General features: G+C 42.6%; 1 protein-coding gene across 1 annotated transcript in view; it reads right to left on the bottom strand.

Annotated features, from left to right (window-relative positions):
• Positions 1–14,920, bottom strand: part of BRF1 (BRF1 RNA polymerase III transcription initiation factor subunit) — a 379,514-nt gene that overhangs the window by 329,504 nt on the left and 35,090 nt on the right. The window contains exon 2 of the mRNA XM_056544927.1: positions 14,515–14,595. Coding sequence (XP_056400902.1) covers positions 14,515–14,595 — 81 coding nt within the window. The remainder of the gene's footprint in view (positions 1–14,514; positions 14,596–14,920) is intronic.

Here is a 14,920-nt window from a genome sequence, read left to right as displayed (position 1 = left end):
GGAATATCGGTATAAGTTATCGGCCCTAACCTCCACAGAGTATCGGCCCTAAAAAAATCGATATCGGTGGATCCCTAGTAAATAGGTCATCAATACATATGAGATTATTACATTACCTTGCCAAAAGAGCCTTCGTGTTATCTGAGCTCCCACACGTATCCACAACACATCTGACGACCATTCAGACGGATTCCCCCATTAGGGAAGGGTTCACATATGGTGGTAATAGTGCAGCATGAAGCCTAAGAACTACAGTATCCTAATACAAGCTTTAAAGCTGTCCACCCTATTACGACTATACATTAACACAGGGTCACGTCTCTGCTCTTTGACATAACAAGCGATAAGTCAATGTCCACTTTATGACAACATAACTTTCAAATGGTGAAGTAAATGGAGAGCGTAGTTTCCCTTAGGCAATGGATAAGAGTGCAGACAATGAGCCTTTAACTCTTCAAAACTGCAAAAATAGACAAGCAATCCGTCTCTTGTCAAAGATGATAAGCATCTCTAAAGGACACAACACAGAGCCAGAGTATCACAGCAATAACCTATTGTGGCCCTATATCCCTAATATCGTATAGTGTTTTATTCCTCATAGTATAATGATACTGTGGCATGATAGATTGCATTGCACAGATATTCTCCTCTAGACACAGTGGTGCAGATTTGCCAAAGGCTGTCCGTGCATGCTGGTAGCTGTAGCTTTGCAACAGCTGGAGGCACACTGTTCAGGGGTATTCCAGGAAAAAACTTTAATTTTTTTTCATATCACCTGGATCCAGAAAGTTAAACAGATTTGTAAATTACTTCTATTAAATTACTTCTATTAACAGTGACTGCACACTAGCTGTTTATGTTGAATATTGTCTACAAATAGCAAATATATCTTCTACTTAAACGTTGAAGTGCTAACTACCACAATAGCCGGACTCATCTGAACGGTTGCTACGGGTTACTAACCTTATGGTTGCCATTGGTTACTACAAAACCGGAATCTGTCTATATTAGCAGGACTTTTTTAAGAGAGGAGATTATTGACCATTGTGGATGGACTAAGACTTTCCAATCCAGATCCCTCTCTCTATATATGTTTATGGTGGTCTCTATATTTTATATTTTTTACAAATATATTTTTATATTTTATATACTGTACTATACATATGGTATAGTTCTTAATAGTTGGTGCTGCGCCCTGTGAGACGCAGTTGCTGCTATTTACATTTTATCTTATATCTTATTGTCACACTATATATAATCAATAAATTGAAATATTACTTGAAACACAACCTGTCCAGTTGTCTCAAACCCTGAGCCCTAAAATATATATTTCTATAATTTACAAATGTGTTTAACTTTCTGGAGCCAGTTGATATATAAAAAAAAGTTTTTTCCTGGATAACTTCTTTAAGGCTCTTTCCATTCAGTTCAATGGGTCCAGTTTCAATAACTTATATAGTCTCTATCAACTGTAAAATGTTTACCTTTGCCCGGTAAGTAAAGAAAAGGCAAAGCATCATAGCCCATATTATCAGCTGACCCTATTAAAGTGGATATGGATGAAGTATCATAAGTATAAGCCATCAATATAAAAAATCCTGAAGAACCACATTAACCTGATCACTACCGATATGAGCAAGATCATGCCTAAAGAGCAGACTGCACCTCTCGTTTCCATCAAAAACTTGATAAAACAGAGGAAGCAGAATAAACCGTGAGCGGATTTCATATGTGGATATAGATCTGCTCCCATACAGGGGTAACTAGGCAAATCTCATACGTGGGAACTGAGCAGATCTTCCTTGTACAGCGTGGCCACAACAGAACATTCTATTTCTCTAAATATAGTTCCGGAAAAATTCCATAACATTTCGAGCGTAACAGTTAAACCTTAGAGATGTTTAGATATTATAACAGGACGGTTGAGCTGCAGAACAGATTCCCAGCGACAAACCATGGAAAATATTTATCCCTAAAGACACAAATAACTCTGGGCACAAGTAACATTTGGCATCACTGAATCCAAGACATCTACCAAGGTCATGAAGCAAGAAACAGGAGGCCAGAATGTTGCAATGCCATGATGATATTCCATAGATAGAGGTCTAAGAATGAAGAACCCACAGAGATAACTACCTAACACAGTGTTTCCCGACCAGGGTGCCTCCAGCTGTTGCAAAACTACAATTCCCAGCATGCCCGGACAGCCAAAGGCTGTCCGGGCATGCTGGGAGTTGTAGTTTTGCAACAGCTGGAGGCACCCTGGTTGGGAAACACTGACCTAACAGAAGACCTGCACTCAGCTGCTAATGGTGGAAGAAGAGGACTCTGGCCATACATCTGCTCCGGCAATATGGCACTTAAAAAGGGGTACTCCCGTGGAATTTATATATTTTTTTAAATCAACTGGTGCCAGAAAGTTAAACAGATTTGTAAATCACTTCTATTAAAAAAATCTTAATCCTTCCAGTACTTTTTAGGGGCTGTATACTAAAGAGAAATCCAAAAAAGAAATGCATTTCCTCTGATGTCATGACCAAAGTGCTCTCTGCTGACCTCTGCTGTCCATTTTAGGAACTGTCCAGAGCAGCATATGTTTGCTAAGGGGATTTTCTCCTGCTCTGGATAGTTCCTGAAATGGACAGCAGAGGTCAGCAGAGAGCACTGTGGTCATGACATCAGAGGAAATGCATTTCTTTTTTGGATTTCTCTTTAGTATACTGCCCCTAAAAAGTACTGGAAGGATTAAGATTTTTTTAATAGAACATGTTCTTTCTTTGCGCACAACACTCAAATTACGCAGTGTGAACGGGTCTTGCGGAGACCCGTTCACACTAATGTTAAACTTCACACCGCGGAATTGCGGCCGCAGAATTGCGCGGCAATTCCGTAGTGTGAACGTACCCTAAGACATTTCAGGAACTGACTTGTTACAGCATCCTATTACAGGACCACTGAGGGGTTGGATTATATACACTTGTAGCAAGGGGACTGAATGAAACACCTAAAGGAGTACTTCACTGGTCAGCATTCGGAACATTTAGAACACGCTGTGTGCGTGCTTCGGGGGTTGGCCATGCCCCCTGGTGACATCAGGCACTCGCCCACTCAATGCAAGCCTATTGGAGGGTGCGTGACAGCCGCCACACCCCCTCCAACAGACTTGCATTGAAGGGGCGAGTTCCTGACGTCTCAAAGGGGTGTGGCCAACCCCCACAGCACGCACACAGCGTTCAGAACGCGTGCCAGTGGAGTACCCCTTTAAGAGCGCCCAATACTTTCATCCTTAACCCCTTAAGGACTGAGCCCTTTTTCACCTTAAGGACTCAGCCATTTTTTGCAATTCTGACCACTGTCACTTTAAACATTAATAACTCTGGAATGCTTTTAGTTATCAATCTGATTCAGAGATTGTTTTTTCGTGACATATTCTACTTTAACATAGTGGTAAAATTTTGTGGTAACTTGCATCCTTTCTTGGTGAAAAATCCCAAAATTTGATGAAAAATTTGAAAATTTTACATTTTTCTAACTTTGAAGCTCTCTGCTCGTAAGGAAAATGGATATTCAAAATATTTTTTTTTTATTCACATATACAATATGTCTACTTTATGTTTGCATCATAAAATTGATGAGTTTTTACTTTTGGAAGACACCAGAGGGCTTCAAAGTTCAGCAGCAATTTTCCAATTTTTCACAAAATTTTGAAACTCGCTTTTTTTCAGGGACCAGTTCAGGTTTGAAGTGGATTTGAAGGGTCTTCATATTAGAAATACCCCATAAAAGACCCCATTATAAAAACTGCACCCCCCAAAGTATTCAAAATAACATTCAGTCAGCGTTTTAACCCTTTAGGTGTTTCACAGGAATAGCAGCAAAGTGAAGGAGAAAATTCAAAATCTTCATTTTTTACACTTGCATGTTTTTGTAGACTCAATTTTTGAATTTTTGCAAGGGGTAAAAAGGAGAAAATTTTTACTTGTATTTGAAACCCAATTTCTCTCGAGTAAGCACATACCTCATATGTCTATGTAAATTGTTCGGCGGGCCCAGTAGAGGGCTCAGAAGGGAAGGAGCGACAAATGGTTTTTGGGGGCATGTCACATCTAGGAAGCCCCTAGGGTGCCAGAACAGCAAAAAAAAACACATGGCATACCATTTTGGAAACTAGATCCCTCGGGGAACATAACAAGGGGTAAAGTAAACCTTAATACCCCACAGGTGATTTACGACTTTTGCATATGAAAAAAAAAAATTTCCCTAAAATGCTTGGTTTCCCAAAAGTTTTACATCTTTAAAAAGGGTTAAAGCAGAAAATACCCCCCCAAAATTTGAAGCCCAATTTCTCCCGATTCAGAAAACACCCCCTATGGGGGTGAAAAGTGCTCTGCTGGCGCACTACAGGTCTCAGAAGAGAAGGAGTCACATTTGGCTTTTTTGAAGGAAATTTTGCTCTGGGGGCATGCCGCATTTAGGAAGCCCCTATGGTGCCAGGATAGCAAAAAACCCCACATGGCATACCATTTTGGAAACTAGACCCCTTGGGGAACGTAACAAGGGGTAAAGTGAACCTTAATACCCCACAGGGGTTTCACAACTTTTGCATATGTAAAAAAAAAAATTTATTTTTTTTACCTAAAATGCCTCTTTTCCCAAAGATTTTACATTTTTAAAAAGAGTAAAAGCAGAAAATACCCCCCAAAATTTGTAACACAATTTCTCCCGAGTACGGCGATACCCCATATGTGACCCTAAACTGTTGCCTTGAAATACGACAGGGCTCCAAATGAGAGCGCCATGCGCATTTGAGGCCTAAATTAGGGACTTGCATAGGGGTGGACATAGGGGTATTCTACGCCAGTGATTCCCAAACAGGGTGCCTCCAGCTGTTGTAAAACTCCCAGCATGCCTAGACAGTCAGTGGCTATCTGGCAATACTGGGAGTTGTTGTTTTGCAACAGCTGGAGGCTCCGTTTTGGAAACAGTGGCGTACCAGACGTTTTTCATTTTTATTGGGGAGGGGGGGGGCTGTGTAGGGGTATGTGTATATGTAGTGTTTTTTACTTTTTATTTTATTGTGTGTTAGTGTAGTGTAGTGTTTTTAGGGTACAGTCGCACGGGTGGGGGTTCACAGTAGTTTCCGCAGCTCAAACTTGCAGCTGGATACTTACTGTAATCCTCCGCCCATGTGAGTGTACCCTGTACGTTCACATTGGGGGGGGGGGGAAAGAAACATCCAGCTGTTGCAAAACTACAACTCCCAGCATGTACGGTCTATCAGTGCATGCTGGAAGTTGTAGTTTTGCAACCGCTGGAGGCACACTGGTTGTGAAACACCGAGTTTGGTAACAAAGTGGCGTACCAGACGTTTTTGGAAACAGTGGCGTACCAGACGTTTTTCATTTTTATTGGGGAGGGGGGTTGTATAGGGGTATGTGTATACGTAGTGTTTTTTACTTTTTATTGTGTGTTAGTGTAGTGTTTTTAGGGTACAGTCGCACGGGCGGGGGTTCACAGTAGTTTCTCGCTGGCAGTTTGAGATGCGGCAGAAAATTTGCCGCAGCTCAAACTTGCAGCCGGATACTTGCTGTAATCCTCCGCCCATGTGAGTGTACCCTGTACGTTCACATTGGGGGGGGGGGGGGGACATCCAACTGTTGCAAAACTATAACTCCCAGCATGTACGGTCTATCAGTGCATGCTGGGAGTTGTAGTTTTGCAGCAGCTGGAGGCACACTGGTTGTGAAACACCGAGTTTGGTAACAAACTCAGTGTTTTGCAACCAGTGTGCCTTCAGCTGTTGCAAAAGCTACAACCCCCAGCATGTACGGACAGCGGAAGGGCATGCTGGGTCTTGTAGTTATGCAACAGCTGGAGGCATACTACTTTGGCTGGGGATGCTGGGGACTGTAGTTATGCAACAGCTGGAGACACACTGGTTTGCTACATAACTCAGTGTGCCTTCAGCTGTTGCAAAACTACAACTCCCAGCAGTCACCGACAGCCAACGGGCATGCTGGGAGTTGTAGTTATGCAACCAGCAGATGCACTACTACAACTCCCAGCATGCATTGTAGTTACACAACAGCTGAAGGTACACTTTTCCATAGAAAAAATGTGCCTCCAGCTGTTGCAAAACTACAAGTCCCAGCATGCCCTTTTTGCATGCTGGGAGCTGTTGCTAAGCAACAGCAGGAGGCTGTAACTCACCTCCAACGATCCTCGCCGCACAGGTCTGTCCCTCGTTGTCACCGCCGTCGCTCCTGGGGCCCCGATCCCAGCATTGACGCCGGGGATCGGGGTCCCCAGCTCCCGGGGTGCACGTCCCGCACCCGCTCACGTCCTCCGGAAGAGGGGCGGAGCGGGTTGCGGGAGTGACACCCGCAGCAGGCGCCCTGATTGGTCGGCCGGTAATCCGGCCGACGAATCAGGGCGATCGTGAGGTGGCACCAGTGCCACCTCACCCCTGCAGGCTCTGGCTGGAGACCCGATTGACCCGGAATCTGCCGCAGATCGCTGGACTGAATTGTCCAGCGATCTGCGGCGATCGCCGACATGGGGGGGGCATAATGACCCCCCTGGGCGATATGCCCCGATGCCTGTTGAACGATTTCAGCAGGCATCGGGCACCGGCTCCCCTCCAGCTAGCGGCGGACTCGGAAAAGGGGCCGTTTGAGTACGTCCTGCGTCCTTAAGGGGTTAAGGAGTGTATACATTACCCTGGCTCATTGGGGAGAATTATGAAGACCTGTGCAGAGGAAAAGTTGACCAGTTGCTCATAACAACCAATCAGATCATTTCTTTTATTTTTCAGAGGCTTTTAAAAAAATGAAAGAAGCGATCTGATTGGTTGCTATGGGCAACTGCTTGACTTTTCCTCTGCACAAGTTTTGATCAATCTCCCCACTGACCCAACCTTCCTCCTTTTTCATCAACTTGCTACTCCCCTCCCCAATAGGTCAATAACCCTTGTGATTGCCGTTCAGACCAGTGATGTCCATACTATTTTCTTCCACAGAACAAGCACAACGGCCGGCATTTATCATTGTAGGTGTAAGTGAAGCATTTATCATTGTAGGTGGAAGTGAAGCATTTATCATTGTAGGTGTAAGTGAAGCATTTATCATTGTAGGTGTAAGTGAAGCATTTATCAATGTAGGTGTAAGTGAAGCATTTTTCTACACCTTTTTTTTGTGTGCTGATAATGTGTAGGAGCACCAAATTTATTAAATGGTAACAGAGCATTTGATACATTTTGTGCAGGTGACATTTTCTGAAATTTCTCTCTTCACATACACCAAAAAGCTTAGCTAAGCCTGGTTCACATCACGTTTTCTTCCATACGGGAGCGCATACGTCAGGGGGGGAGCTAAAACCTTGCGCTCCCGTATGTAATTCATTTCAATGAGCCGGCCGGAGAGAAACGTTCGGTCGGCTCATTTTTGCGCCGTATGCGCTTTTTCCCCGGACCTAAAACTGTGGACAACTACGGTTTTAGGTCTGGTTGTAAAAGCGCATACGGCGCAAAAATGAGCCGACCGAACGTTTCACTCCGGCCAGCTCATTGAAATGAATTACATACGGGAGCGCAAGGTTTTAGCTCCCCCCCCTAACGTATGCGCTCCCGTAAGGGAGAAAACGTGATGTGAACCAGCCCTAAGTGGTGTCGTTTTAGAGACTTTGCAGTGTCTTTCCGCCTTCTTTTTTGTGAAAAGGCGCAGTTCATAAAACCCTTCCATATCATGTGTATTGCCAAAATCAGTGGATTGCAACTGAAAATTAGCAGAAATGTGAGAACCAAAAGACGCAAAAAAGGCGCAAATAAACCCTGCTTGCGCCTTTTTAGGCCTTTTAGACCCCAAAAAACAGTCCAAAGACAATGATAAATGTCGGCCATTGTCTTATAAAATTCTATGTATGAGGGGAGGGGTGTTAATCTGCAACATGTGCATTCATCTTAAATTGGAAAGAAAATGAGAATAATCTGTGCTAAGATTACCAGTGAGAGCTATTTGTAAGCACATACCAGGGTGACCGCTCCGAGAAGAAAAGAATCTAATTTTAAAAGCAGCTATTTTTAAAGCAACAACAACTGGATCTGACTCAACATTCCTCATGTAACTTTCTGGACCCGGCAAATACAAAGAAACCTAGCGGAGGACAAAAGAAATTCCTTGTGCTCTTAAGTTATTTGTGTAGATGCCTCCTACCGGGCATAGAAATATCAGGCTCCTCCGACTGCCACGGCCTGCGAAAGTCATCAGAGCACGACTTGTGCGTGAAATCCAGATTGCAGGGGTCTGGTTTCAGAGCGGCTGTGAGATGTACAATAATATAAAGGAGTCTGGGCAACGTCTTGGAGCATATGTACTATTATTTTTATTAAATACACGTACTTATTTTTATAGCCATGTGCTCTTTATGTTCTAACCATCCATTCATGCTCCTTTTATCACCATGAGCCTAAACACTTGTTGTAGCCAGCCGCAATGCAGCTGTGTTTTAGGGTTCATATATAACAGTGTTTCCCAACCAGGGTGCCTCCAGCTGTTACAAAACTACAACTCCCAGCATGCCCGGACAGCCAAAGGCTGTCCGGGCATGCTGGAAGTTGTAGTTTTGCAACAGCTGGAGGCACTCTGGTTGGGAAACACTGTTGGGAAACACTAATATATAGTGTACAGCGCTGCAGAATCTGTGTGCGCTACATAAATAAAGGATTATTAATTATTATTATTGATGCACCGAAATTTCAGCCGCCGAAAATGCCCCTTCCGGCATTTCCGGCTGATGCATTTTCATGCCGAAAATTTCAGGGGGAGCGTGGCCTAAATTAAACAGGGCGTACAGGTATGCCATAGGCACCAAGGACGTAGCGCACCAGAATGCGCCTGTACGCCCTGAGTCCCGCCACGGCTATGACGTGAGTGCAGGCGCTGCACTTGCATCATAGGCCGGGGGCGGTAATGGTGGACATCAGCGCTGATGTCTACCATTAACCCCTCAAATGCCGCGATCATTATTGAACACGGCATCTGTGGCAGGCCGAGGGGATCAGATCAGCTAAAATGGCAGCCTCCTACTGCCATCATGGGGGTCTTCTTCTCTGGCCTGCAATCGAGCAGACCAGACAAGTAGATCACAGATAAAGATCAGTGCTGTGCATTTTCGCTTTCGGTTTGCGGCCAAGCACAGCCTAAATTTTCGGTTTTGGCCCAAAATTTCCCTTTCGGTGCATCCCTACTTAATAAATTATATATATATATATATATATATATATATATATATATATATATATATATATATGGGGTGAGTACTTAAAAAATATAATAAAAAAAAAAAATTAAATTAGCTCACCACACCACCTTCACAGGTAGTGTGTCCTGCCAAACAGCTCAGGCTCCATTTAAGAAGTCTCAGAACTGATTGGGATTTATGCCAAGCCAGAACTCTCTCCAGAAGGAAAGAGGACCCATCTGCAGACAGCTGTTTGGGGTACTTGCCCCTCGTCAATACAGACACACATACATATACCCTTTTCCCTGAGGCTCAACTGAAACTTTGGTCACAATACAACCCAGGGTAGAGGAGGGTAAAGGATGGGGTCTGGATATGCAACTGTAACATGGACCCCAAAATTGAGATAAATTAGGCCTCGGTAAAACGGATTTGGCGAGTACTTTGTGCAGAAATTTGTTGCAAAACAGCATCCCATTATTTTATCACTGTTTTGGATGCAAATTTGCGCCATACTATGGGGCAATCCAACACAGCTTTAAAAATTCAATGGGAAGATTTATCAAAACCTGTGTAGATAAAAAGTGGAGCTGTTGCCCATAGCAACCAGATTTTTCAGAGGCCTTTTTAAACATAAAAGAAGCTGTCTCCTTGGTTGTTATGGGCAACTGCTCCACTCCTCTACACAGGTTTTGATAACACCCCCCCCCCCTAATAGGTAACAGGTCACAAATTTTTTCTGCACAAACATTTTGAAAATCATATTGGATATACATCCAAAACCACAAAGAATTCTGCAGCAGGCGAAGTGAAAATAAAGGGACAATGTTTTGCAGCAAATTGGTAAAATCTATGCCATGCAAAGTGAAAATCCACATTAGAAATCTGACACAGGCAGGCTTCAGTTAAAAAACCTTGTTACTAAGGCCTTGTTCACATGGAAGCTTAGGGCTAAGTTCTGGAAGTCAGTATTTCAGATAAAGGAGTATTCCAGGAAAAAAATTATTATAAATTTTTTTAATCAACTGGCTCCAGAAAGTTGAACAGATTTGTAAATTACTTCTATTAAAAATCTCAATTCTTCCAGTAGTTATCAGCTGCTGAAGTTGAGTTGTTCTTTTCTGTCTGACAACAGTGCTCTCTGCTGACACCTCTGCTTGTCTAGGGAACTGTCCAAAGCATTAGAGGATAGCTATGGGGATTTGCTCCTACTCTGGGCAATTCCTGAGAGACTGACAGAGGTGTCAGCAGAGAGCACTGTTGTCAGACAGAAAAGAACAACTCAACTTCAGCAGCTGATAATTACTGGAAGGATTAAGATTTTTTTAATAGAAGTAATTTACAAATCTGTTTAACTTTCGGGAGCCAGTTGATAGATATAAAGATTATTCCTGGAATACCCCATTAATAACTGGACCCCTGGCAATGTAGAGAGTCTAAATGACAGCACTATAGATCTATGAATCCAGAATACGGACTACTACATTCACACGTGCCACATTTGCTCCATTTGATGCTGTGTAAATCAATGGAACTAAATGACTGAACACAACATCAAATCCTCAGCCAACACATGCGAATGTGCCCTTTAAAACGCAATACACTTGTGTGAATGAGTATAAGTCTGAATCTTCCTAATAAGTACCTACTAGAAGAAAATCATTTAAGACTCTGCTTATTTAAAGTGTCTACAAGACTGTTCTCCAAGCTGTGGCTCTGCAGTTATTGCAGAACTACAACTCCCAGTTGACTTTTTACCGCAGCAGGAGAGGCACAGGTTAGGGAATGCTGTCTATAGTTTGCCAATAGCAGTGTTTCCCAACCAGGGTGCCTCCTGCTGTTGCAAAACTACAACTCTCAGCATGCCCGGACAGCCGTTGGCTGTCCGGGCATGCTGGGAGTTGTAGTTTTGCAACAGCTGGAGGCACCCTTGTTGGGAAACACTGGCCTATAGGGTACTAGACTGTGGCAGACCCTGCACAGTAAGAGCAGGGGCAATCTTACTCATAATGTCAATGAATAGAACATCACACTGTGTAATCCAGCAATGCTCCTCTCTCCTTCCCACCATGTCATGCCCGATTAGCAGGATACAAGGACGACTATTCAAGGAGAATTGTGCTGAGCGGGCAGTATCTGGCACATAATAAAATGCTACAGCCTCAGACCAAACCATTAAGAGATGGTAAATATGGCAAGTACACAAGAACTGCAGGTTTCAGTCATCCACAAGAGCAGAACTCGCACAGTCAGCCACAGCAAGGGCATGTCAAAAGGATTCATTTCTCCGGGGTTAGAAAAGAGCATAGAGCCCCCTGCTGGTCATATGAAGAACACATCACTGATACAGTCCAAAAATCAAATATGGGGTCATTATTGCGAGGCAGGATGCAGCTATTGCAGGGGAAATCTAGTGGTAATACATGGGGGGCAGTGAGATCATGGCAGTTTATGTAAGGCTGGGTTCATGCCACGTTTTTGCAATACAGTTCCCGTATATGTTTTCAATTTGAAAACCGTTGGAACCGTATTGAAAACCGTATGCATTGGCTCTCCATTGAAAACCGTATGCCAAAAGGTGCATCAGGTTGTGTCCGTTTTGCAACCTGTACAGTTTTGTCAGTTATTTTCCCGTACCCAAACCCGTAGCCTACCATGGTTTTTGGTCTGGGTGAAAAACCGTATTGAAACATTTAAGTTTTTTTGTTGTTTTTAACATGGGAGTCAATGGGAACCGTACAGAACCATATGTGCATATGGTTCCATCCGGTTTTCAACATATGGTTTTTGACTTTGCACAGTTTTTTTTCTTGGAATTTCAATCAAACAAGTGAAACTTTATTCTTAATGGAATGAAAAGTGAAAAACTTTTGATACACTTTGATACAGTTTAGTCCAGTTTTGAGGGATCAGTTTTTCATTCATAAAACCTGATACGGGAACTGTATTGCAAAAAAAAGTGGTGTGAACCCAGCCTAATACATGGAAGGCCTGTGTCTGCCATGATACTCGGTGGCTCTCTGCTCTGACCCAAAGGGATTGGTTTTAGCAAGATGAATTGTACTCTTTAAAGGGGTACTCCACTGGAAAACATTTCTTTTAAGCCAACTGGTGCCAGAAAGTCAAACAGATTTGTAAATTACTTCTATTAAAAACCCTTCCAGTACTTATCAGCTGCTGTATGATCCACAGGAAGTTCTTTTCTTTTTGAATTTCCTTTCTGTCTGACCACAGTGCTCTCTCCTGACACCTCTGTCCATGTCAGGAACTGTCCAGAGTAGGAGAAAATCCCCATAGAAATCCTCTCCTGCTCTGGACAGTTCCTGACATGGACAGAGGTGTCAGCAGAAAGCACTGTGGTCAGACAGAAAGGAAATTCAAAAAGAAAAGAACTTCCTGTGGATCATACAGCAGCTGATAAGTACTGGAAGGGTTAAGATTTTTTTAATAGAAGTCATTTACAAATCTGTATAAAACTGTCTTGTACCAGTTACTTAGAAAAAATTGTTTCCACTGGAGTACCCCTTTAATGGCATCCTTCAGTTTACTATAAAATGTAAGACAGCAAAAAAAAATATAAACAAATTATGGGGTGAAATTAGGAAAAAACATGCAATTTTTAAACTTTAAATGGGTCTCGTGTTCACACCATTCACTATGCAGCAAAACTGATCATTTTGCATCACTCTTTGGGTTTGTAAAATTTGTTTTGTTTTACTATTAAAAAATAAATAAAAAGAAAAGAAATGAAAGATTTCTATAACCATTCCCCATCAGCTATAGGTTCTGTTTTTTTACTTTCATGGAGCTGTGTGGGGGGCTCATTTTTTGCTGTGTGATTCATACTATTTTTGGGTAGTGGGGATTTATTAATGGCTTTCTATTCCATTTCATCTTGAACGTGCTGTTGATAAAAATTGACAAATATGAATGTTTTAGTTATTTTTTTTCATTTACAGCATTCACTGCATGCAGTATTACCGATTATGTGGGGTTTTCTGAAGTGCAGATAGATATATATATATATATATATATATATATATATATATATATATGGGAAAAAAAAGGGGGGGGGGATTCAATTTTAAATACGGGATAGGTTTGCTTGTATTTTCTTTTTTCTACCTACTTTCTTCTTTTCATTTTTAGTCACCCTACGGTACTGCCAATCACTAGTACAGTTCATATGTATTGCAGTGTAACGTCACACTGCTGATCTTCTATGGGACATGTTGATTGATTATACAAGCCATGGGGCACTTCAGAAGGCCCTTTGCGATTACATTGGGGAGGGAGGGATCACAGACATGAAAGGACAGGAGTGGCATCTGTCAAATTATCACCTAGATGCCACAGTCACTATTTACTATGGCATCTCAGGGTTAAACTGCCATAATCAGGCTAGCAGTGTTTACCAACCAAGGTGCCTCCAGCTGTTGCAAAACTACAACTGCCAGCATGCCCGGACAGCCAAAGGCTGTCCGGGCATGCTGGGAGTTGTAGTTTTGCAACAGCTGGAGGGACCCTGGTTAGGAAACACGGGCTAAAGTCTGATCCAGGCAGCTGGCATTAAGTGTCTGCTCTGATATACAGTCGGCACCCCAACATATGAAGTCGACTTAGTTCCTGAGCCCTCTACATATTTAACTACCACCGCAATTTGAAAATAAGTATACATCAGAATGCAGGAAGGGTTAAGACAATTGTCACTGTTTGTATCATAAGAAAACCCCTTTACAGGTGCTGGCAATAAAAAGACAGTGGTTACCAGGTGAAGGAGTATGGCGTGGACTGACTATACGTTTTTCAGGACTGGATTACTCCTTTAACATGTCCTACAAATTAAAAAATGATGCTTACACCCCCCCCCCCCCCCGCTAAAATCAAAATCCAGGGGCCAGAGAAGATGCTAAATGGGTTATTCCAAGGTTAAAAGTTAGCCCCTATCCCTGCACATGCTTTGCCACTGCTCCATTCACTCTCAATGAGATTTCCAAACATTGCTGGGCATTTGACTTCAGCAATGTTGGAATGTACCCCAAACCATGAATGGAGCCATGGCCGAGCATGTGCGCTGCTTCTCCATTCACTTGAGGGACGATTGACCTTTGTTCTCATTCGTGATTGGTGAGGTTTCCAGTGTTTTGATCATCACCAATCAGCTGGTTATCCCCTATCCTGTTCAGAGCTTTTATAATCTTTACCTCTTCATACTTCAATGCATACCAGGCATCTGAAGAAGAAAAATAAATAAATAAATAAAAAGGATCTACTTACCATTTTGTAGTGTTTGGGCTCGAGATTCCTTTCCTAAACTTGTGTGAAATCCCCCGACAAGTGTAGAAGTTTTACCAATGCCTAGACAAGATCGTGGAGAGAGAGAGAGATAGAAAAAAAAAAAAAAAGTTTAGTGAATGTTTACATGACAAACTTAGAGAACATAACGTTCTTAATGTCCCATAAATAAATATTTATCACAGAGTAAAAAAAAAACTAAAAAACTAAGAACCTCATTGTTGAGCTACACAGGAACACATCAATCGTAAGCAATAAGAACCTGTTTTTAAAGCAGTGTTTCCCAACCAGGGTGCCCCCAGGTGTTGCAAAACTACAACTCCCAGCATGCCCGGACAGCCGTTGGCTGTCCGGGCATGCTGGGAGTTGTAGTTTTGCAACACCTGGA

This window comes from Hyla sarda, chromosome 11, assembly GCF_029499605.1.
Source record: "Hyla sarda isolate aHylSar1 chromosome 11, aHylSar1.hap1, whole genome shotgun sequence".
Taxonomy (NCBI): domain Eukaryota; kingdom Metazoa; phylum Chordata; class Amphibia; order Anura; family Hylidae; genus Hyla; species Hyla sarda.
This window is presented reverse-complemented; position numbering and strand designations above follow the sequence as displayed.